Source organism: Stegodyphus dumicola, chromosome 3 (assembly GCF_044657685.1).
Source record: "Stegodyphus dumicola isolate Sdum_Otavi_A_Nest chromosome 3, ASM4465768v1".
NCBI lineage: Eukaryota > Metazoa > Arthropoda > Arachnida > Araneae > Eresidae > Stegodyphus > Stegodyphus dumicola.
Window position 1 is genome coordinate 246,275,246 of NC_140770.1, and position 26,909 is coordinate 246,302,154.

General features: G+C 31.8%; 1 protein-coding gene across 5 annotated transcripts; it reads left to right on the forward strand.

Annotated features, from left to right (window-relative positions):
- Positions 1–2,191: 2,191 nt before the first annotated feature.
- Hmbs (porphobilinogen deaminase-like protein l(3)02640) lies at positions 2,192–25,943 on the forward strand. 5 transcript variants are annotated; one of them, XM_035369502.2, is made up of 11 exons: positions 2,193–2,741; positions 2,823–2,873; positions 5,898–6,032; positions 8,602–8,724; positions 8,854–8,987; positions 12,819–12,896; positions 18,627–18,711; positions 19,236–19,349; positions 19,477–19,689; positions 25,509–25,610; positions 25,688–25,943. In XM_035369502.2, exons 3-11 carry the CDS (start codon positions 5,985–5,987, stop codon positions 25,832–25,834), a joined length of 1,044 nt encoding a protein of 347 aa, XP_035225393.1. In that variant the 5' UTR covers positions 2,193–2,741; positions 2,823–2,873; positions 5,898–5,984; the 3' UTR covers positions 25,835–25,943. The 5 variants fall into 5 exon arrangements, with proteins under 5 accessions (XP_035225390.1, XP_035225392.1, XP_035225393.1 ...); XM_035369499.2 differs by lacking the exon at positions 5,898–6,032 and having other exon boundaries at positions 2,192–2,741; XM_035369503.2 differs by lacking the exon at positions 2,823–2,873.
- The last annotated feature ends 966 nt before the right edge of the window (positions 25,944–26,909 follow it).

Genomic DNA, 26,909 nt, shown 5'->3' on the forward strand with positions numbered 1-26,909 from the left:
CTTTCCGTAAGTAAGATCTTTGTGACCCACTGTCAAAAAGCGTTCTCACAAGATCTTTTTTTCCATTATGGAGAATCTTCACCATAATAGTTTGGAGAAGAGTTGTTTGCAGTTTTTGGTTAGACAAAAAAGTCTCACTCGTTTCATTAGCTGCTTCCTTTTTTGAACTTCTAAAACCTTTTAGTTCTCTGCACATCACCGTTACATGACGTTTGTTGCAAACTAGGCATTTCACAGAACTTTTACACTTTTCGGCAGCATGTCCAATTTTTAGGCAGTTAAAACAAGCTTTTTTCTTATCTTCCAATGAAAGGCTATGCAGCTTAAAGCAATCATAAGAATGATGTGTTTCCTTGTCACACCAAACACAAAAATTAAGCTGTTTCTTCTTTCAATCTCCTGCATAAATACAAGCTGCTGTAGCTGGAACCGAATCAGATTTGTCTGGAGCAGAAAATCTTGTATGGGCCAACTGAAGACGCTCTTCACTTTCATCTTCAATTCGGAGAAAATGCAATAAATTTTCCAAATTTTCAGTGTGTGCAACATTTTCCTTACGCTGGCGAGATCGCTCCCATGGCCTCAGAATTTCTTCAGGTAGTGAAGACTCTACAAGGGGATACAGCATAGCTGCATAAATCTCACTGTTTACCCCTAACGTCTCTAAAGCTCTGAGTTGCGTCTCTAACTTATCATATAAGTTGGATAGAATCATATTTCTTTTTTTGCTAGCTTGAGCCAAAACCAACTTTAATAATTCGCGAACATAAATTTCTACGAGTAATTCGTTGCATGCAAATCGAGATTTTAGCTGCTTGATAGCTTCTTTATAATTGGCGCCTGAGGGAGGATAACTATCTATGAGCTCTCTCGCTGAGGATCCAACGACCGTTGCCGGCAATAGAGGCTACTGAAATTTATCATCGTCATCTATATTTACATCTTCGTCTATCTTCTTAAACTGTCCCCAAAATCCTAACCAATTTCGGGTCTCCCCATTGAATTTTTGAAGCTCCAACTTTGGTAAGTTAAAGTTCCTTTTCGTGGAATTTTCGTGAGTTTCTAAAATTCCAGGTGTAATTACAGGAGTGGAATTCACCATCTTGTTTTCTACGTTTGTTTTTAAACTGATATATTTATCACGATATGTTTCATTCATGTCAAAATCAGCTAAATATTCACTTTCGCTTTCACTTTTTAACAAAAGTTCGGAAATTTGTGATTGAACTTCATCTAATCTCTTAAATTTTTCTTCCAACTGTGAGCTCAATACTTGACGTCAGGCTTTAGAATTTCAGCATCTAAAGCACTGGCAGTAATCGTAAACGATTGCCTTAGAGGCTTACGCGTTCGTAATAAACATTCCATGATTTTAAATTCAATATGTCCAATATATTCAAATAATAAAGGATATAATCAAATAAATCATAAACTCACTTCATAAATTCCAGTACGAAATCGATGTTTCGTTTTCAAACCGTTGTTTCGTTTTCTTCAAATAGCCATTCCGTCCTGTCACCGGACGCCAGTTGTTTGAAATTAATCAATTTCTTGACTTATTTAATAACTTCGGACGAATGGTAATATATTTAGCAGAGAAAACCTTTTTAATTAACGACGAACTATTTTATTTAGCATTCTAAACATATCCAAAAGAATAACATTCCATGTGTTATCAGGCTCAAAGTAATATATAACAAAACATCACTGTTGCCACAAAAAATCTACATTATAATGAACATATTAAATTATCGCGTATTAACTGAGTTCGTGCGCGTTCCTGAACAACAGATATGAAAATGTAAATTATTAAAAAAGTCATTAAATATATCAAAAATGAGTATTTTAGTCAATTAGCAATGCATTATAAGATGAATTATTATATTTTAAATTCAAAAAGCTAAACACGTTTGCTTGTAATAAATGACATTGCGAACTGTTTCAAAAATTGTTCTTCCTTAAGTATATTCAGAACATAATATTTAGAAGGTCATAAAGGAGTATGAAGTAAGATGCATTTTGAACCATAAAAGGATTCTTCAGGAAGCATAATGAATTAAGAACCCTTTCTTAAAATTTTCTCAATTTTTATTATTTTTTATTTTTATTTTTTTTGGAAGCTGCAAGATTCTGACTAAACTCAACTCAATTCAGGAAAAAGTCTTCTGCTTTTTATTTAGAAATACGCATGCGTCGTGAACCGGTTAATGGACAGCGAGGTTTTGTATGTACTACGGTTTGTCCACGTGTATGAAATGAAAATAGTGTGCTCTAGTTTTCTCTTGCTTGATGAAAGAACTGGTTGTATGAAAGATCGTCCTTTTGAAAGAAATACTGATTTGAAATCATATTTTTAATATTCTTGACAAATTTGGAGTTTAAATACATTTGTCTTTATCGTGTATCTTGATTGGAGATGTAAACAAAAAAGGCGTTGACTTCTTTTGTATAAACAGTGCTTTGATAAGTCGTAATACTTCGGGAAATACTCGTTGCTTATAAAAAATAAAAATTAAAGATTTTTTCATTCATTATCTAATGTAAAAAGGTTAAACAGATTCATATTAATATATTGATTTCAAGAAAAAAATTTTTTAAAGAATTTTAATATGGATTTTAAATTAATAAAACACTAATTTTTACATTTGGTCTTACTGATTGTAAAAAACATCATGGAAGATATTAAGGTAGAACAACCTCCATGCAAGAGAAAAAAAGTTGAAAATGGTGCTACAAATGTGGTATGATTTGATTTTTTAATTTTAACAGTTTTACTATAATTAGAATGTGTTATCATATTTGTTTCATTTATTTAAATGCAGATAAATGGAAGTACAAAAGCAAGGATTCGTGTTGGATCTAGAAAAAGCCAAGTAAGTTTTGAGAAAGTGATGTTTAGAGCAATGAACAATATTTTAAGAGTAACAATTTATCATATTTGTGTTTATTCCATGTGTTTAAGATATTTTTAGTAATGTAGAGGAATAATAATATAGTATATGAAACTTTATAAATTGTCTTGAATATAACCGATTATAAATTTGAAATGAGTAATTAGGCATCTTGATTTTTTATTGATCTGCCTTCCTTTTTTTTTTTTAATTATTAAGACCATTCATCAAGATAATCATAATTTCTTGCTTTAAGTAGTTTATGTTTTTTAACAAACTTATTAAGATTTTTCATAATCGAAATATTTTGTTCTAGAATAAGTTAAAAAACATGTATTAAACTACAACTTGCAAAATTCTGAATGCTGTCTTTTTACTTACAATTTCTCTTTAGTTTTCTTGGCAGGTGCATTAACAATTTTCTTAATGCAGTTTGCTGATATATTCCTATGAGTAAAAGTTAAGATGTTTAAAATACCAGTTTTCTATTTTACATTAAATTGTAGCCTAAATGAATGGAATTTCATTTGTATGATGCTTAGTTTGTGTAAAAGTAATTATAACATCATTGTATTATTATCTTTGCTTACCAGAATCATGAAACAGTGGTAGTTAGGTTCAGCTTCTGATCTCAGTGATCAAATGTGGGCTGTCAACATGAGGTTTTCTTTGCATCAGTGCTGGATTAGGCTTTCTACTGCTTGGTGCAATCACTTCGATTTCTAGAATCTGCTGCCCAGTAATTTCTCACATTTTACAAATTTTGCTACCCTTAAATTCTGCCACCCGGTGCAGCTGCACCAGTTGCACATGCTGTGGCGCTGGCTGTGCCTTGCATATAACAAAATTATGAGCTTAAAAAAATAGCCAAAATTATGAGCTTTGCATGGAATGCAAGGTTAGGTTTCTATATGAACTGTAGAATTATCTGAGGGGAGGTTAGAAGAAATGAACAGTAAGCTGTTAGGCTGATGAAGGGGATACATTTACAAATAATAGTTTAACTTAGTTGAATATAAGCGTTTTATTACTTTTGCAGTTAAATACAAAGCAATTTTTCGTAAAAGGTCCAGTGGAATTCTTATTTGCTGTTGTGCTATTTCATTGAATTTTTTCCCTCTCAAACATGTTGGCTCAATAAGAAAATTATCACTGCATTTTACGAATTTGTAAATGAATTATTATTTTTTTAATTTGTGTATTTAAATAATAGCTTTTAGAATGTTCACACATGTCCTAATTTATATAATATTTTATTTTGCTTTTTCGTTCAGAAAGACCTTTTTTTTATTTTTATTGATTGTTCTTGGCAAAAGAAGCATAACAAGCATATGTATATGCTTCATATGTTTTTGAATCATATGCTTTTGTAGCAGAATTTTATATTGGGTCTTTGTGTATAAACTTATATTTATATATAGTAATTAATAATCCTCTTGAGGTTCAGAAAATTCAAGCACATTAGCTGCTTAATTGTCTCAGATTACATCATCTGCTTAATTGACCCTGTTCTAAATTATTGCAAATTCTGTATTTGTATTAATATTGTCTATATTTGTGTCAGTCTCTTCCATTTGCAAGATTAATGTAGGGTCTCTCAAGGCAGTGTGCCGGGTCCAGTACTCTTTAATCCTCTGAGTAGCACAAGATTTTAGATCCAACATGAAGACCTGTATTTAAACAGCATTTATTAATTCAACTTGTATAAACAATTATTTTAGTATGTATTTTCATAAACTTACACTCATTAAGATGATATTTACATTATTAAATAAAGTAAGAAAGGAAAATATCTTAAATTATAAGCTAATATATGCCAAGTAACAAAACTTCTGATGACCGGATAAACCCGGTCATAACGCTCAGAGGGTTAATATATACTTGGATGATTTCCTGTAGGACCCTAAAATTCTGTTACTGCTATTTATTGATGATACTTCCATTCTTAAGCAAGCAACTAGCATCAATATCATAAGGTATCAACTTTAAAACTGCCTAAAACAGCAGGGAAAATGATATATATAAAATAGCATATCTCAGTGCATGTGCAAAAGTCAAGGAACATTAAACAAAACAGTAAATGATCTACTTCTCTTTGATCAGCCGATTTCATATGAAAAGAAAGTCGCATACCACGATATCACCCTTGACAGCAAACCAACAGTCTGTGATCATTTTAAGAAACTACATTTTATGCAATATGAGACCTAGGATGGAACAGGAAACTCTCCATCAGGTCACTCTGTACTAGTCAATGCACAGAAAAGCATTATTTCACACTTGTGCAACTTGGGAAATGCATCTTTTCAAATTCAATCTTCCAAAATAAAATACTCAAGGAAATAGTTAATGTTCTTTAATTTAGCAAAAATTCTGTAATCTACCATGATTCTAAAATAGAATACATAAATCAGTATGTTTCTAACAACATGGTTAAAGTTTATGTATCTGTAAAATACCACCACAACTTGCTGGTTTCCACTTAAAACCATTCCATGTTTGTAGTGAAGAAATGTACCTATTCAGTTATCACAATGATGGTTTAATTTTATGCATATAATGGTTGACAGCTTTTGGCACAGATGCTCTGTTCCTGTCTCACAGATTGAAGTCTAAACTCAAACCAAAACCAAATGAAGCAGTGAATCCTTTGCCTCCATTCCTTTTTCTGACTCAAGCTCTATATCCAAGTAATTATTAGTAATATATTTAGTTTCCCTTTTGGGTACTTTTGCATATTTGTTCCTGATAATTTTCACTTCAGTCTCAGAAGAAAAAATAATTTGGTTTGACCTTTTATTGTGTTTATTTTTATTGTGTAACATGATTAAAAGGAGGAGAGATCTAAAGGATCAAAGAAAATGGCAAAACATGCCAACTGTAAGCCCTGTGGTTATACATAAAATGATTGCTTATAGAATGTATTATATAAAATCCTGTGAACTTAAAATTTGTAAGAATTCAAGTTTTTTTTTTTTTTTTTTTTTTTTTTTTTTTTTTTGCCAGTAAACTGTGTGAGCCTGATTCTAATAAACAAGAGCACCTAAAAACTTTCAGAAACAAATACCTTAAATTGTCAATGGATCTAGGAATATGCATAATGAACTTCTTATGAACCATTATTGCCAACATACAAAGGAGGTTAGTTGAATTATATAGAAAATAAAAATATTTAAATTTTTAATATACTAGTTCTACATATAGGTATAAATTATATAAATAGGAAATATGTTTAAAAATCCTACTGCTTCCTTCTGGTTGTTTCCTCATATCTATTCATGGTTTTTGTCTACTGTGAAAGAAACTTATCAATCCTGGTCAAGTAAGTGAAGAGTCATCTTCTCTCAGGATCCCTCTATGAAGACATCTATTGCTATAGGCTAATACTAGTACCTCTTACGTGTTTTACTTTAATTTCTTAATCTGATCACATCTGAGAAGTTCCACATAAAAAACAGACTATTTACCCTAGTATGCTTTTCCATAACCTAATCCAATTTAATCCATTATCCACTTTTAAATTATATCTTAGTATATTTGGTTTTTTAAAACTGATTTGTACCTTACAAAGATAACTTTTACTGCACTGGATCAACTTCACTAATTGAATCATTTAAGAATTTTGACCAAACTTTCATCACATAATTATGCCCATCAATGACTGTTGTTTCTCCCATGTTTAATTCCTTATTCACTGTTAAATTAAGGTGTGTTCATCACCCAACAATAAATAAACTATTATGCTACGAGAAAATTTTTTTTGATTCATTAAACCAATTTGCTGCATGAAGACCTTTCTTCTGTTGGCAACTATTGACACTGGATCTCCTGATGGATATTTTCAAATTCTTTCAGAGGGTAAAATGCATTTCCACTGGGAAAAAATATTTCATGTTATTCCATTGTTGGAAGATTGAAAATAGCAAGCATAATAAACATTTAACAATATTAAGAGGAAATTTTCATTAGCTTAAGAAACATGAATTATGTATACATGCATAGACTGCTAACCATTCCAACACAGAAATTCATCAGTTTCTTTTTCTAGCCAATGCCGCTATAAAAAGAGGGGCATAGCTAGAGGGGGGCAAGGGGGGCATCTGTCCCCAGGCGCAGAATCCAAGGGGCGCCAAATCAATGTTACGACATTTTAGAATTAAATGTTTCCATCATTGGCAAACAGTAGGGGGTGCGAAATCTTCAGTTGCCCCTGGGCGCTGAAAACCCTAGCTACGACTCTGTATAAAAATAAGTGCTAACTTTTTTTTTAAAATCATAGTATCGTAAATAAATTTAAATTAACATTGAATCATTATTCTAATATGGTAATAGAACCAATTAGTTAAAAAAATAAAATTCATAATATTAAATTAAAGCTTTCCTTAAATCATGTAATTTTTGTATTTAGGTTAATTTTTTTATTATTTCTTTTTCAAGAAATAAAAGCAATGATAATAACAGTGATATTATTCATGGCTTCTTAACCTTTTTGGAGCTTGAGCATTCGCTGCTACACAAATCCAAAATGGCAAGTCACAAAAATTGCACAGACTCGGTATCCATGTACACATCGACCTATTAAAAAAAAAAAAAAAAAAAACCAGAGAATTGCACAAACTAGGCATTGCGCACTCCCTTGACTTTGTCCATGTACACATTGATCTATATTCACTTAAGAAGTCAAAGGAACAGCCAACAAAAAATATATAATCTCAATAAAATAAATCTACATTTTAAATCAAACAATGAAATAACATAAAAAAGGAATTTCATCTTAGCACTACACAAAGGAAATATCCACTTACCTTATTTACAAATTTGCGTGTCTTCTGTCAAACAAAATTCCTTAACAGCATCCAAAAAACTTCCTAAAATCATCTGAACTAGAATCCGTATATTAGCATCGCCACATAAATTCATAAAAATATCCTCCGTAGTGCTGGTATCATCCGACATTTGACCATATGCATTTCCTTCCTACAAGCAGCACACTTTGACTACAAAGTAAACCTTCATTTACAAACCAGTCAATTAATGCTTTTTCCTTTTCATTATAAATCGTACAGAAACTTTAAATTAATCGTACCACATTTAGCCATTTTACCGTGTAAACCACAAGATAACGTACTTCTTACCCAAAATCCGACACACACTTTTCAAATCTTTCCCCACAATTCCAGTTGATGGCAATCACGTAATGAATTACATCATAACAGGATTTCCATAACATTCAACTGCTCAAGTTACCATAAATGAAACAACAACTTGGCGATAAATGAAGCAGCAGCTTGGCGATGAAAGAAACAACTTAGCAATAATCCAAGTGGCACCCTTAAATCTACTCTAAGTTTAATTATTCACAACTTGTTATTTTATTATTATAATTTTGCTTATTTACCATTTATGATGGCCTTCTACAAGGTAACAGTACAATTTTAGAAATTTAATCCTGTTAAGAGAAATAAAATCGTGTATAATTGTACGAGATGCATTTGGTAGTGATAGAGAACATTAGCCCTAAAAAGTTCATCTTTCTTCTAAAGAAAAAGAGTTCAAGTAGCAATGTTTTTTAATCCTTTTTTATAATTTATTTTAAAAAATCAATTTGAATTTAAATTTATACAGTTTACAACTTTATAATGCCATTTCTAACAGTTTAATATCTTTGAATGGTAGTTAATCTGTATTAATGGCAAGTTAATCTTTTCAGCTGGCTTTATTCCAGTCTAACTTTGTTGTGGATTTACTGAAAGAAAATTATGGTAGCATTAAATATGATATAATTACTATGACTACAACCGGAGATAAAATACTGGATGTAGCTTTATCAAAAGTAAGCAAGTCTTTGTTTAAAATGAGATTTTTCTTTTTAGAATAACAGATAAATTTCAGTGAGTAAAATAGTTTTAAATGTTATAACAGTGAATTTATAAATCGCATGTCATGCCTGATTTCCTTTCAGATTGGAGAGAAAAGTTTGTTCACAAAGGAATTAGAAGTTGCATTAGAAAAACTGGAAGTGGATATAATTGTTCATTCTTTAAAAGATCTTCCAACAAGTTTGCCTCCTGGAATGGTTATTGGTGCTATATGCAAGTAAGTATCTAAATTTTTGAAAAAGTTTTGAATGTTTTATATTAATCCAAAAAGTGTTACAATGTAAAAGAAACTTCTAACATTATTGGCAACCTTTAATCATTATTATTTTTTTAACTGAATTGAATCAGAACTAAACATGAAGTAGCTCAATCCACAATGAATTAATTTGTGAAAGAAGTTTTGGTTCTAGATGCTCACTAGAAAATTTCTAGCTGTATTTCTTATTGGGAAAAATGGGCAGTGTCATTTTGAGAATTTCAAATGAATCGATCACTTTGAAAGATATTGCAGAAAAGGCAAATTTGGGCTAAACTGTAACATTTTCAGGAAAATATTTTAATAAAGAAAGATTATCTGATAATAATTTATTGATTGTAAATTATTTCAAAATGTGAGTAATAGCCGAAAAATTATAATGCAAATTCATGAGTCATGTTGGCTCATGAATTTGCATTATAATTTTTCTGCTATTATGTAATTATGTCTGCTATTATGTCTATATTGAATAATAGTTATGAGAATAGCTACCTGAAGAATTGTTAAACATGTCATTACCAAAATTTGAAATATTCAGAAGATTTGTCGACTTTTACTAAAATGGCTGTGCTAATACATAAATACTCAAAATAAGAATAAGTTGTGATATAATCCTAGTGGTAGTTTCTGATTTATCTACAACCCTCACCCAAAAAGTCAGCAACTTATTGGTGACTAATTTTGTGCCAAACTATTACACTAAAAGCAACAACCGTTTTCAAAATGGTGGCACACTAAGAATTCCATAAAAGAGCAATCGATTAATAAAGTTGAAAGAGGAAAGGAATTTTCATAATAAAAGGCATACCTTTTTTGAGAAATTCTTATTATATTATATTTTTTGTTCTCTCCATGTACACAGCAATCTGGGTTTGCTTTAAAAAAATTCAAAAAAATTACATAAAGTTGGCACAGCTTAGTATGTCTTCCCCGCCCTTCCCAATGTTCACAGCAATCTGTTTTTCCCTCGGGGAGGGAGGGGACAGAGAACTGCGCAAATAAATGTTAAGACATTGCTTTAAATATTTCACATTGAATTTCCATGACATTTCGTTGTTTAATTCATACAGTTTTATGGGATTCTCATTTTTACATTCTGTAGTCCCGGACAAAACACCACATTTCTTTAAATATGCAGCATTTTCTTTGCCATCAGCTGGCAAGTTCCTTAGTCCCATTATGACTAATCACAAGGGAAAAGAAATGTACTCAATGCAAAAAAAAAAAAAAAAAAAAAAAAAAAAAAAAACACAAATCAGAATTTGGAGGACGCATAGTTGGCTTGCCACATAAATAAGTTTTAGCAACATCATATGTTGCCACATAACTTTTTTCCTGACATAGTGCTTTGCCGCATGAATACTTTTTGCGGAAGAAGGGTGTGGATAACCAGAAAGAACCAAAAAATTATAATAGGACAAGAGTGATGATAAAGACAGTAAAAGTTATGAAGACTGAAAATTTAGAAAATTGTGCTCGATTCTTCTGGTATCTTTGACAGTGAAATAATTTATCCCAGATGGAAAAAATGATAATTATAATAGTATTCTTATGAAAAGGGAAGTGAAATAGAAAGTGTTGATTTTCATGATTCTGATAAAGATTAGGCAGTGATGCAGATAAAAATATACCTGTATGATGCTTAATATTACAGTATTCTGTTTACAGATATTTCAAATTTGAGATATATTCAGAAGACTAATAATGATTTTAATCCAATTCAATGGCAAGTTATACACACAATAATGTCTATTTGCTTACTTAAAAACAAATGAAATTGCTCTTCCTGATAAACTACCATACATAATTTTCATATATAAACTGTTGAAAGTATTTCGATGGATGGGAAAAATAAGCTTTTTCTATCTGAAATACTAAACATAAATTATTTTTAATAAATTATTGTAATTACAGTACAAAGTCCGAAATTCGGAATGATCTAAAATCCGGACCTCAAAGCCACAAACGTTTTTTTTTATTAATGCTTTATGTATGAGCATTTGATTTTTTCTTCCATAATAAATAAAAATGGAGATTTTCACTTAAAAATTCCAATTTTTAATATCATATAGGCACTAAATAAAATACCTCATTATGGAAAAACAATCATGTAAGCATAAATTTCTGAGGTTAATAATTTGGCTCCGTAGTATCTATCTACTTGGCATACATCTCAAACCGAAACATTCACTTATTTTATATCCCTGACACGGACCTGACAAGTCATTATTTATTATATTTTACTTTCATCACCACATGTTTATTAGTACATGGCAGCTTCAGTAATAACTCAAGCTGTGACGTCTAAACTTTTTTTATGTTAGTAATTGAATAACAAGAGTATGGCAACCTTTTATGCTAACATTAAGCTTGGCGATGATTATAGGTTTTTAAATGCTGTAAGAAATGTTGACCAGGAAAAAGTTAACAAAAATTTCTTTTCATATGCTAAAAATAGATTTTGTTAATGAAACTCATAGGTCAAAAGATTAAATTTAGTGCTATTTTAATTAAGAATAACTGATATGTTATTCACCATAAACCCAGAAGCGGCGGCAGAATATGTCGGCACTGGACAGCAGAATTTAGGGAAGACAAAATTTTTGGAATTTGGGGAAGCAGCAAGCGGCAAAATTAAGGGATGAGAAGTTTTTATGATTTTGGGAAAGCACTGAGATCCAAAATTTAGGAACGGTGAAAATTTAGAACTTAGTGCTTTGTAGCAGAATTTAGGACTCGTAGAGGGCGGTAACGCCGGCCCTAGATAAAGCCTTAAGTATATGTGGGAGTTTATTTATTCAGGACTCAAATTAGTTTGAAGCATGTGCAAGACATAAACGTAGGTATAGTAAATAACTAAACTAATACAATTCAGGCTTAATTCAGTACGCAGTAGGAGCAAGACAATATTTAGCAAAACAACTTGACTTTCGTCGCCAATCTTGTGATACACAGTGAATAATGTATAACAGATGCTATTAAGCTAGGCTAAAATTATCTTTACTGATTCTAAGGCATTTCAATTAATGTAGCAGACCGCACTGCTCCCAGATCTTCCAATTTGATTCAGCTTATTATTTTTTGCAGACTGTTATTATTATGGCAATTTTATAAAAACTAAGCTTGAACTTTCAATTATGTTGAAAAGAGTTTCCAATTCTGGAATTGCCAAAGGATCTACAAAGCGAAACTATGTTTCAATGTCCATTAAACAAGAAATGGAATTGCTGCAAAAAATGGATAAAGGCATATCCGTCTCAAAATTATGCAAGGAGTATGGCATTGGAAAGTCCACTGTATATGACACAAGAAAAAAGAAAAAAAGGAACTTTTTGAATTTTTTCTGGAAGCATCTTAAACAATTTGCATTGAAAGGAATGTTTAATAAAGTAAACAAATAAATATTAAGCTTTTTTTGTGTAAATTTTGATACCCTTTAGATCATAATTGTTCTTTATTTCATTAATTACAATTTCATATTTTTAATTGTATAATTTCTGCATGCCATCATACCAGATTTAAATAGATGATCTATTCTCCGGAAAAATCCGGAATCGCCAAAGTCCCAACCAGTCCGGATTTCGGACTTTGTACTGTATTATTTTTAATAAATTATGTTCGTTATGCTATTTTTGAGTTTATTACTAAATAAAAGGGATTTTTTTAAGTATTCAAATCATTTAATCAAGTTAAATCAAGTTAATCAATTTAATCAAGTTCAAATCAAGTTAATTTTATTGTTTTCAGTAAAATGTACAATCAGACTTACACTATAACTTTTTGATAATACAGGAGAGAGAACCCTTTTGATGTTGCTGTTTTCCCACCTGACAGTAACTGCAAAGATCTAAAATCACTTCCACCAGGAAGGTAATTTGATTTTTTTTTCATTACAATTTATACCTATTAAGCAACATAAATAAATAATTTTAGTTTTAATCTGTACCAGTTATTTAAAAAAGTTTGTGTATTAGTTTCAGTGAGAAATAATGGTGCAATAATTTTGTGCAAATGCATTTTGTTCAATAAAATGCAGTATTCCCTTCACCTTCAATTACACATTTCCAATGAGTTACAAGCATATAAATCCCATGTTTGTAAAAGTTCTTATACCTAGAGCCCCCTCCCCCCCCCAAAAAAAGGATCTATGACTTGCATAAGATCATCTCAGTTTGGGAACAGTTGCTCATGCAAATATTTATCCTTGCTTCAAAACAGGTAATGTATTCAAATTAAAAACTACCAAATCAAGTGTGTTGATCATCTCCTTGGTCGCTTTCATCATATGAGATCTAGCATTGTCTTGAAGAATGATCACTCATTTTGGCTAATCTTTGGAATATGGTAAAAGGTAGTTTGGCGACATTTTGGTAAGGCGATAAAGGTTACTAGCTAGGACTTTAGCAGTGTACATGGATAAAGTCAAGAGTGTGCACAATGCTATTTTTGTGCAATTCTGGGATATTTTTTTTAAGTGAAAATAGGTTGATGCGCACATGGATACGGTGTTGTATGTGCAATTCTTAAAAACGCGGCAAGCAGTGGACGATTCTGCACTTTCTCCCAATTTCGCACCTAATCTTCATCATGATTAAGCACTTTTGTTCCATAAAAGTTCTAGCATAAGCATAATTCGGCTAGCAGATTGTTGGAAAAAAATGTTGAGGGAAAAAAAAAAATGCCTCTATTTCGTAAAAACAAAATGGCGTCAAAAAAAAAAAAAAAAAAAAAACTAGCAGGTTGCTGTAGCAGGGTTGGCCACCAAATTTTCGCCAAAAAATCGCCAAGTTACCATAATCCAAAGATTAACCCTCCTTTTCTGTTGATTACTGCTGGCTGCTTCCGAAGCAGTGCAGCAGCTACAATCCTTTACAACCTGAATGAGTGTACCTTAGGTGCATTGTAGCAATTCAAAGTGCACAATAGCAGCGCTAGTCCGCCAAACACAGAGTAGTACCTTCTGATGAATGTTTCATTTTGGGACAAATGCCATAGAACCAAGTTACGACAAATGATGTTTTCTTGACAGCAATGAAGAGCAAATGGGAGTTGCTAGAGTTTGGTTTTCTTGGTGAAAATGTGAGCTTCAATGTCTTCCAAAGGCTGTGCAGATGCAATGGCATGTTTTCATCTTAGACTTCAAATCCTTCTTTAAGTTCCTTGCATGTTTGATGTGGATTACACTCAATGCCATCCTTCAGCAGGGCTTCATTGATAGTGGGAGGACTTCCAGTTCAATGCTTTCCTGGTGGCTCTTTTCTCCCAGTGCAAATCCACTGAACCATTTTTGCCCTGCATGCTCTTTCCCTGATGCCTTTCCACACTTGTAGCATGTTTCTCTAGCAGCTTCTGCAGCACTGCTGTGCAGTTTGAACTCGTAAGGTAAACATGGCCATGCAGGGCTGAGGAGTCGGAATTGGAGTTGGGCTGATTTTGGGGTAAAAGGAGTCGGAGTTGGAGTTGCTAAAAACAAGTCGACTCCGACTCCAGTTTTTGTTGGACAGTTTAAATTTGAAATGAAATTAAAATGAATTGAAAAAAATTAATGACAAGCTGAGTTATTATTTTTATTTATAGACTATATACATTAATAAATACAGTCAAAAGTCATTAATTCGGACACCCATAATCCAGACCTCAAAGCTACAAACTTTCTGCGCATGCGTCGCGTTAACACACGCACATAGGCGTTTTGTTGCAAAATACGGGGGGAAATCCCGCTGCGCGCAATGAATTGGAAGTTGATCGGTCAGCACTAAATGTAGTATTTCATCTTGATGTACTCCGTCTTTGATATGATTTTAATCAAATTCCTCGTCATTATAATTCGCTTCCTATGCCGATAGTGAATCCGGACTCGCCAAAGTCCCGACGAGTCCGGATTAACGATTTTTGACTGTAGTTATTTTCTATTTTATTGATATATTAATAAATAAATATAAGGAAGGAGGATGGATGTGATATTTGCCATTAGTGATTAAACTGATTTATTTAGTTACAAATCTCGCTGGTAAATTTAGGTAAGCAGCAATAGCAGCAAGAACTCCCCAAACTGATTTATTTAGTTACAAATCTCGCTGGTAAATTTAGGTAAGCAGCAATAGCAGCAAGAACTCCCAAAATTGATGCCATTCTTAGAAGCAAGCAGAAAAAGGAGCAATTATTGATAAAGCAACGTGATGAGAAAGTACGTGTTTGATGATAAAGAGATTTTTAGAATTAAGAACTTTTTAAGAAGATGTAGATAACCCTAATGTTTCACTAACAGAAGGACTGTGGAATAATCTTGCAAAATTGGAAGCTCTTCTTTCTGCACCGTATATAGCCACAAAAAAGCTGCAATCTGAAGAATTGACAGGAGGCGAGAATGGAAGAATGGGATGTTTTTTCTTTCTGAAATGGAGAGTTTATTGCAAAAGGAATCATTTCTTCAATGAAGAAAAGAGAAACAAGTTTGCTAGACAATGAGATCTTGCTGGGTTCAATATATGTAGATCCAAAACACCGAATTTTCTTGGCGGACGAACACATTAAAAGGGCAAAGAAAGTCATCTATGAACTTTCATTAAGAATAAAATTATTCTTAGAACAATTGGAAAATTCAAATCAGGACAGTCAAACTGCAGACATTGCAATTGAGTGTCTATCATCCTCTTCCAGTGATGAATTAGATTTTGAAAAATATTTTTGGGTAATATTGAAAAAGCTAAGGCAAATCTAATGAAAATAAAGGACCAAGAGCCTTTAGATATAGAAAATGAAAAAATACGAACAAGATTTCTACACTGCCTTTGAGGAAATAGAGAAATATGATTGTGCTTGCAAGACACCCCTTTTAGAACTTGGAAAACTCTATCCTGAAAAGATAAAAGAAGTAGCCCTAACAGTAACAGCTCTTTCTCCTACTCAAGTTAGTGTGGAAAGACTGTTCTCAGCTCTGAAATTTATCAAATCGGATCTATGGCTCTCCAACAAAAAAGGTCCTTCCGAAGCTATACTGTTTCTTAGAAATAACTAACGCCAGTTTTTCCATTTCATAATAAATGCTAATTAATATAAATAATTTGCTATGCCATCAATTTTTTTTTTCTGTAGCATCTATTACTTCTTTTATATTAAAAAAATAAGCTGTAATGCATGTGTTTATGTTTGCATATATGTAAGGGAGTCGGAGTTGGTCATTTTTCGTATTGACTCCACAGCCCTGCTCATGGGTAACAAACAGCCATAATGAACACTAGTATGCTTAATTTTAATTTTAAAATGTATAAAAAGTGCTCTACTATCCTATACTAATAATCTATGGTTTGAACTCCCTGTAACTCTTAATCTGTAATTCTCAGGTGACCCTAACATCAGTGGTTTCTAGTGTGTTTCTGTTTAAGTATGTGTCTGAATGTGCTGCACTGCTCTACACAATTAATATCGAAGTTGACCCGCAGTTACCATCAATATATAGCTTGCCTGTGACCGGTATGGGAACCTGTGTTTTTTGGTTTAATTTAAATTTACTTAGGTAGCTCGACTTAGACCCAGACTTAAGTAGCTCGACTGTTTGGAAACAGACTTAAAAATTTTAAAAATAACAGATAACAGCCAGGGATAGAAGCGCTTGGAATTCAATTCTGAGGAAGGCAAGGGCCCATCCTGGGATGTCTGGTCATTGAAGAAGAAGAAGAGGATTCCATGATATTCCAAATGTGCTCGATCAGGTTAAGATCCGGCGAGTTAGGTGGTCAGGACATAAATTGGAATTCATCCTTATGCTCCTTGAACCACTTCAACACAATTCGAATCTTGTGAAATAGGGCATTGTCCTGCTAGAATATTCCCATTCCTAATTAGGAAGACAGATACCATGTAAGAATGCAACCGATCTGCAGTTATATTCAGATAGTCTGTAGCTTTCATCGTCTGTTGTACCACAACTAAGGATCCCAGAGTCACTAATGAGAATGTTCTCCAAAGCATAATACCACCAGCAGCAGCCCTGTGTATGACTTGCTGTATGAAGGGAGAAACAACTGTTTGCTTGGAAGATGGCATACCCTGAAACGACCATCTAGATCAGGGGTTCTTAACCTTATTCCCTTTCTGGGCATATCTGACAAACAGGAAATGCTGGCGGGTGCAGTTAAACATAAAAGTTTAATTATTTTTAATATTTCTTTATTTTATTGCAATCATAAGCATCATAAACAATACCCTACATTAAAAAGGTAAAAAAAATTCAAAATAGTTGCATTTAATGCGATTTTTGGCATTGCATATAGTATACAGCAGACAGTCGCAGATGCAAAAAAATAGCTTCGTGGGCATGGGATTAAGAACACCTGATCTACATGAATGAGAAATAATGATTCATCTGACCAGGCAACTGTCTTCCACTTATCCATGGTTCTGTTATGATGTTCTGGGGCCCACTGTAGGCATAGTTGACAGTGACACTTGGTGAACAGAGACACATGAGTAGGGTGCCTGCTGTGCAGTCCCATACCAACAGTGTCTGCTGAATTTTGTGTTCTGAAACACTTGGATCTGCATTGTATTGGGCTGTTAACTCTGTTGTCCTTTTTTCTTTGATGATGGGTGGACATCTAACACCTTGGCGTATATTACTAGTTTCACGGTCATTTATCCACTTTGCATAAATACTAACAACAGCAGATTGTGAACAACCCACCATTCGTGCAGTTTCGCCGATACTCATTCCAAGTCTTTGGACCATTACTTTCTACCCTCTATCAAATTCGCTTAGATCAGCAGCCTTTCCAATCATTTGCAAAGTAAGTGCAAGAACAATTCCTTAACTTTTCCAGCAGCAGTTAAAATACCATTCCTACTTAAGCACATGCCAAGTCATCCAGATGAATTCATTGAAAAATGTGGTAATGATCACAATATTTTTGCTCGTCAGTGTACATGTTATATGTTTGGAGTATGTGATTGAAGCATATTTCTGACATGTCAGCAACAAAACATAAAAAGTTAAGGGCATTTAGGTAATATTTTGTAGTGATGTGATATATTTTTTATTTATAAGTTGATGATCAGCCGATGTTTAACCAGGTGAATATCATAACAATAACATGTGTAAAATTATTGCTACAAATTTCTAAACCAAGAAATTCTGTTGAAAAGTGAAGAAATTCAATATAAAAAGTATCGCAAATCAGTAAACTTTATTGCTGACTGCAATTTTGTTTGAATTTAATCCATCTTTATGAAAGCATTGCTAACATGTGCATTAGGAGTTATAATGCTACATATGGAATTTATTTGTAAGGATAGCATTGTAGTTCAGAACACGTTTTTCTGCTCCTCTATCAAGAATGGAGTAGAAGCTACATCATTTTCTAAATTATTGGAGAAAAGTTTCTGAGATATTGAAATTAATGGATGAATTGGTAGGAGTAATAATTTTTAACCTTCCACAATTAAAAAACTGTCATTTTTATCTGAACAGTGTTATGTTAAGGTGGATTTTCTTTCTGTTTAGCGTATGAAATATGTTTATTTATCTTAAATTTTAAAGATCTGTAGGTTTATCATATATATTTTAAACTGCATTTTCAAGAATTTTATAAGGCAATAAACTAGTCATTTCAGTGTTATAGGAACTAGCTCATTAAGAAGAGTGGCTCAGTTAAGGAAGATGTACCCAAACTTAGCATTTCAGTCAGTTGTATCCTTTGAAATTGAAAAATATGGTATTTGTTTATTAAAAGTATATTATCAGTTTCTTGAAACCTCAATAGTAATAATTCTCAAGATATTTTATAGCTGGGAGGTATATAACACTTTCTAATTATTTTTTTATATTTATCACGTAATGCTTTTGTAGTTTTCCCATTTTTCTGAATGATTTGTCCTCTTATAAATAAGTTATTAACTATCCTTAAATTGATATATTCATTTGAAAAACATTTTTAATTATTCATTATGTACTATATTTCAGTTCTGTCTCTTCTTCACATTGTAAGTTTTCATGTGTACAAAGTTGATCAGAAGTATCTGCTTGATGTTCGCGACTCAATGTGAAATAACTGATGACAAGATATTATTTGTTAATTGATTTATTGATTTGTATTGCTAAGCCATTCTTCTGTATTTAACTAGAAAGATGTGTTTAATCATTTGTGCATTATAAAAAAATTGTATTTTTTTAACATATGAGTGCATTATCTTTCACCTTAATTTTTATGTTAGAGAGGAAACCTGAATACCAGGTTACGAAAACTTGATGAAGATAAAACTTTTTCAGCTTTAATTCTAGCTGCCGCAGGTCTCATTAGGTTAGATTTGGCTAATCGTATTGATCAGGTAAATATTATTAAATAAATTTTAAGACTACAGTTATATCTTTAAAAAATATTGTGACTGACTAAATGAAGTTCTCAATTTTATGTAGTCTATATTCCCAAAATAAAAATAATAGTTTTGCTTTTAGACTTTCACTCCTGAGGAATGCATGCATGCAGTTGGGCAAGGAGCTCTAGCAATTGAATGTAGGGAAGACGATTTGGAAACAATACAGTTAATTTCCAAAATATCGGATAAAGATACAACATTATGTTGCATTGCTGAGAGATCTTTCATGAAAACATTAGAAGGTGGCTGTAGTGTTCCAGTTGCAGTGTACTCAAAAATTGAAGGGAAGAAGGTATGTTTTAGAGTGATATGTTGTAGAAATTTCTGTACATTTAATGTATGAGGCGTGATAAATAATAGCAAAGCCTTAAACAGGGGAAAACATTACAGTAAAAGACGCATTTATCATTAATTCCCTTCGAAAAATTCCATTTCTTATTTATTCAAACACAGTTATTTTGTCATTGTTACTGTTTTCTGAAGTAACTCTGGAAGTTTCCTTTCATGAATGGCTTTAATTGAAAAGTAAGTGAGGAATCTGTAATGTTTTATTTGACAAAAGCAACCTATGGCAGCTAATGTTGCCATGACAAAAGATAAAACTGCTCATTTCGGAGGCCATTTTTTTAATGTGTATGCTTCGTAAATGCTTACACCCTTAGTGTTCACCACTGTCTTCCTGGGTACAAACTTTGCTTGCATAATTCTACCAAAATAAATAAATAAATAGTAAAAAGTCACCTTAATGTTATTCAGATTGAGAGTTCAGATCCAAGTTTCATTTCCAGGAATGACATTTCTTAAAAAGCTGTAATTTGAATTGACATTTAATGTAACTGACAAATGTTTTATCTTTTGTGTAACAGTTAAAACACATGGAACATATTTCATATATTACTTAAGATATATGTTGTTAAAATATATTGAATGTTATTGTAAGATTTTCAGAACCCCAGAAAGTGTTTTAACAGCTAATAATTTATTTAATCAAATTATTTTGCATACTCTTTTATAATTCTGTGGCATTTTTTATGTTAAAGGGTATATCAATTTTTTTTTGTCTTTGTTCAGAATCATTAGAAAATCACACAAACCACTTGTTTGCTTGTGGGCTTTATAGCATCACTGTAAACTAATTTTAATATTTCACATATTTTTAGTGCTTTTTTTTATTTAAAATAAAATTTCATCTTAATGCATAGTTTTTAATACATGAGTTAAGACAATCAGCATACATCTCTTGACCATACCTGTCAACTATCAGTTGACTTTAAATAGGTTGAAACTTATCATGCACTTTTAATAAAGTTCAGCCATTTCACTAAATGGTATTCAGCATCATCATATTACACCTTAAATAATGTAATAATTTATATCTTAATGATATAGAATGTTAAACTTAATTAAACATCTGTGAATTGTGTTGTTTAATAAACTGCATTATAAGTGTGATATTTGTGTAACATAAAATAACTTTGATTTATATACAGGGTGGTCCAAAAATTAGTTAACTGTTTTATTTCATTTAGTATGTATGACAATGTGGTTAGTGCAGAGACTTAAAATTATGTATTTTTTTAAGAAATTTTATTACAAAAGTTTTTTAATTATGTTCACAAAGTTCCTGTAGCCTTAGGGTTTTTTTTTTAATGCTCTTAAAGTCATTAATTTCAATCAAAATTTGCAAAAGATACAATTTGCAAAATTCTATTATTGTTTAGCGAATTGTTGGAAAAAGAAAGTTGAGAAGATTCATTTGATATTTCTCATATCACTATATACGTAGCGTATTCGGAAACTAAGTACCGTTTCATTTTAGCGCCGTCGCAACGCTGTGATAGGCGTCCCGCACATGCGCACTAGTCTTTCTTGTTCACTGACTTTCAATTGTCGCCATTTTGGTTGCTCTATGTTGTGTTTTCAGTTTGCTGTGCACATACAAAATGTTTAAGACAATTAGTTCTCCCGCTGACTGTGAGATTCGTGCTGTGATTAAACTTTTGAATGCGAGGAATGTTAAACCAGCCGAAATTTATCGTCAAGTGACAGAAGTTTACGGTGAATACGCGATAAGTGATGGAATGTGAGAAAGTGGATAAAAATGTTTAATGCAGGTCGAACAAATGTCCACGCCGAGGCTCGGAGTGGTCGGCCGATGATTTGGTAAGGAAAGTTGATGAAGCAATTCATGAAAAACAGACGTTTCACAATAACAACTCTTTCAGAGGCATTTCCACAAATTTCACGTACTGTTTTGTTCAGAATTGTGTCTGACCACTTGAATTATCGCAAACTGTGTTCCCGATGGGTTCCAAAAATGCTCACTAATGTTCACAAAACAAAGCGACTTGGTAGTGCCCTGACATTTCTCATGCGGTACAGTGATGAGGGAGAAAACTTTTTAAACCAAACTGTGACAGGTGATGAAACTTGGGTGTGTCATTTCACACCAGAATCGAAACAACAATCGATGGAGTGGAGACACACTCATTCTCAGAAAAAACAAAAGTGACAATGTCATCACAAAAAATCATGTGCTCTGTCTTCTGGGATAGAAAAGGTGTTTTACTTACTGAATTTCTTCCCAGAGGTGAAACCATTAATGTGGCACGATATTGTGAGACTTTAACATAACTAAGGCATGCCATTCAAAACAAACGAAGAGAATTGCTCAGTAAAGGAATTGTGTTGCTCTGTGACAATGCTCGGCCCCATACTGCTGGTGTCACTTAATCGTTAATTCGACAGTTTCATTGGGAGCAATTCGATCACCCGCCGTGCAGCCCAGACTTGGCGCCGTCCGACTATCACTTGTTCCTGCACATGAAGCGCGAGCTTGGTGGCAAGCGCTTTGGATCTGACGATGACACGAAAAATGCTGTGGAGTCGTGGTTATCGAAACTGGCGGGAAGTTTCTTTGATGATGGTATACAAAAACTGGTCACCCACTATGACAAGTGTTTGATCATTGGCGGAAACTATGTTGAAAAATAGTTTAAGGACATGTATTTTCATGTAAAAATAAAATTGGATTCGAAAAAATTGTTTTACTATTTTTTTTTTTTTTTTCAAAACGGTACTTAGTTTCTGAATATGCCTCGTATAATTTCACAGTCTCAGGAGATATTCACACTATTGAAACTACTAAAATGAGATTAGCAACTTTTGCATTTTCTAAATATGTGTAGTATTAAAAACAATAAAATCTTTTAATCTGAAATTCAAAAAAAGAGAAAGTAAAAAAAAAAAAAAAAAAAAAAAAAAATTAAGTTAGAGAAAGCTTTTTTTTTTCTGAAGGAAGTAAAGGGATATTAAAGATAAAGCAGAATTGTGATAATCCACAAGCTTTGGAACCAAAAGTTATGTAGACTGCAGTTCATGTTTTTCTAAATTTTGTTTTGATTTTACATTAATTGATACAATGTTATAAATAGTATTGTTTCCATAAATTGCTTTAAATACTGTATTATTTTCAATAAATGAAAAAATATATTTAAAATAATTGTTAATTTAATCAGCGTGAAATTCTTATAATGGATAAAGAATAAATTTATTCAATAACTCTTTAAATCATCGTATGTCTACAAAAAGATGCGCTTGAATTCTGATTGGCTGATTTTTGAAAGTGCCCCAATCAAATTAAGCTGACCATAATACATCTTGTCTTGCATACTTCAGAGGTAATTTCTTGTTTAGGAAGTAATTTTGTTGAAAGGAAAGTTTGAGTGTAATTTGCTGACATCTTTTAATGTTATTGTATCTAATTCTAGCGATGGTAAAATGGTAAATCTAATTTCGGGATTTTATATGGAGAAGTTAATGCAAAGTTGTAGTAAAAGTGTCAGCTGAAAGAAAGTTATAAAGTTATTGTTCAAATAATATCCTTCAGTTTTCCATCTATTCATAATAAATTGAGAAATTCACCGAGTTTTAAAACAGCAACTGATATAGACTACCTTGTGGAAAAGATCAAGCTGAACCAGAATGATGATACATAATCTTCGAATCATTATTGTAAACAGTATAGCTGAATTTAATTTATTTCAAAATATGTTTCTCTGCTATTAATAGTATTGTAATCAATTTTCAGTTAATTCATGTGATTCTGACAGTTACTATTATTTTTATGGTCATTTACTGGGTTTAACTGGTTACAACTGGTGATTTTTTTCCACATTGGAGGAACTTTCCAGCCTTGCCTGTTGTGTTTGTGCACTTGTAATATCTCTCAGTTTATATATTATATTTACATTTAACTAGATGTTTGTATTATTTTGTCTACTACTTGTATGAATAAAGAGAGGTTATTTTCCATTGTGTTGTTTTAATGTATAAAATATTAAGACATCTATGCACTGTTTACTATAGAGCAGTCATTTTTAATATGTGTCATGTAATTTATAACAAACCCTCTGCAAAATATCAGCACAAAATCAGAGGACAAAAAGGTTAAATCACAAAAAGTTGATATACACAATAAACAGGAATGAAACTCTTTACAAGAAATCCTTCAATTCTGTGTAAACTGTGGCCTATTATAGGATCAAATTGATATTGCTGTTTAGCTGTTAGATGAGTCTTAGAATATTTTCAAGTAAATATATTTCTCTTTATTTTCTGCTGTACTAAAATGCTGTCAATATTTGTAATTTTACACCCTGCAATTTGAAGATGGTATTTATTTCCTTTCAGTTTTTAAAGTCCCCTCTGTGTATGTAACCATGCAACAAAATTTTTTTCATTTGAACAGCATAGCTGCCATTTCTCTCGATTCTACCTAGAGACTTCCAGGTTTTCATCACATCTCCCAGTCTCCCGATAGATTACTGAATCTCCTGATTTTTAATTTTTAGCCTTTACTAATGGAAAAATGCTCCCCTATTGAAACTTAAATTAAGCTAGGAGGAAACTTTCCAGTTCTAATTCTGTTCTCCCACTTCTAATGATTTTCAGCATAATTTTTCTTATTAAATTTTATTTTATCTGGATTGTATTTTTTACTAAATTTTTTTTGTTAAATTTCATTTGATCTGAGTTGCCTTAATATACTCGAGACATTAGTAGCTTTTTATATGAAGATTCAAGCAGTGTTGAATCAATTAATATTTGTATTTAATTTTGTTTACTTTAATATATGATACATTACCATGTTTATCCACATAAATACTATGTACATATTATTAATATTTTCATTGTATTTAAAAGTACATTGATAATAAAAGCTTTTCTTCACTACTCCGGATTTGCTCGGTATAAAATTGTAAAGTAATTAAATTATCCAAAGAGGATAAGTTTAGAATATCCGATTAAATGTGAATATATTTTATATCAAAACTGCCTTACAAATAGTTCAGTAATGTGAACCATGCTTTATAAAGTGAATTGAAGTCAGTTTGGAGTGCATTTGAAATGGTCTCTCCACATACCATGAAAACCTTCTGGTTTTCTCACAAAAATCTCCCAGTTTTTAAGATTACAAGGCTGGCAGCTTCGAAATAGAATTGCAAGGTTACTCCCATTTTTTCAAAACTTTTATTTTAAGGTTTAACACCAAAGCCCTAACTTCAAAACAAATTTAACTTTTATTATGCAATTTTATTTACAACAAATTAAAAAAATAAAAACTTGCAGTTTTATTTATAACACAGCAATGTAATACCATCATGCACACAGTAAATTCTAACTTATACAATAATAAAGCTATACATTTGGACCAAAACCTGCTATTTCGGCTTTCACTTAATTTAATGTTGTTGATGATTCAAGATGTATTAGTGATCAGTGTTTCCTCATTGATTCCCACAACACATTTCTTAGTTAAAGATCAGAAACAAGAGGTTTTGCCATCCGCTGAATAAACTATTTAAACTGATGGAGTCTTCCTATGGCTTAGAAAAGTGTTGAGGTAGCTTGAGGAATGAATAATTAGGTAGCCATGAGATTATCTGTAATTGCTTAAAAATGCATGTTTAAATGTATATTTCTTAAATAAATGCATATAAGTTATTATAACGACTGCATCATTAATATCTGTTTTAAAGTTATCTGAAAATTTTTAATTTTATATATCCTGTTGATTTAAACATTTACAAATTGTGCATGTTTTTTCAGTTGACTTTACAAGGAGGCGTGTTTAGCCTCGATGGTTGTAAAAGTATAATAGAAAAAATATCCACTGAGATTGAACATGCAGATAAATGTGTTCCAAAACAGGTAAAAATGTTAATTTTTTTTCACATGTGCATATTCAGATACTGTTTCTTAAAAGTAATTGATATTTTCTTTTAAAGCATTATGCTGGGGTTATTGCTCCTCGTCTACCCCAATATTGCCTATGTAATGCAGAACATTTAGGTATGGAACTTGCTGAGCTGTTATTATCAAAAGGAGCTGCGGATATTTTAAAAGAAGCTAGAGCAAAAAATGACAGTTCTTAATATTGCCAGCATTTAAAAATGTACTTATGTTGAGAATTGTAAATTGTTTTATTTATTGTTAGATTTATTTTTATATATGTATGTTTTAAATAAATTTTATGATCTCAAATTTGTATTCATAACTGAAGTAATCAATAACATTGTTACATTTTACTTAATTTTATTCTAATGAGATATACAATGATAAAAAATCATTATTGTGCGTTATCCCAAATGATACATAAAAATCAAATATTGTTCGTGATTTTGTTTGCACTTCATCATAAATACTACTTGATTGATTAATTGATTTAAGTTTTGCTAGAAGATGATGAAGGGACGGGATTGAGCTAAAGATCATCAAGCATCTCAAATTGCTGTCATGTTTCTAATAAAAACATGAAAAACTGAACAGACAAAATTACTTCATCAATGAATTTTTAGACAAGGAAATACCACATCTATTTTTCATTTATTGTAGCTTAAGGCTTGAAGAAGAAAAAAAAAAAAAAAAAAGCTGCAGCATGGTTCGGTGTTTTTATAATGGAACAGTTATAAGAAATAGAAAACCTAGGCTGTTTATTTGAAACTGTTAAAGTTGTGTTTGCAAACATAGCAGCTTTCAAAGTAGACTAAACTGCCTTGCTATCTCACTATATTTTCATTTACAAAAAGTTATAAACTCAAAAGGTGGATACATGGATTACTTATCATATAACACAATTGTCCATTTTTAATTGATAATTTTCTGATTTCGTGAAATATATATAAGAAAAATGAGAGTTTATAAGGACTGTGTGCAAATTAAGTTTTCATAATTTTGAATTTTCCTAAAAGTCTATGCAGCTCTCATATGTCTGTATGCACAGTTTGAATGTTTCTTTATGAAAACGGAATTATTTATTCAATATTTCTTACATAACCCTCCTTTAAATTTTCAAAACACTAAATACTGGTGTAGTGGTAATAGCATTAATAGTCAAGCTATGGAATGGTTTTGTGAGATACTTATTCAGCATATCATTTAAAACATGAAATGAATTCTGCATGCATCCCTTTGGACCCTTTCATATGACTCACTTGAAACAAACAGTAG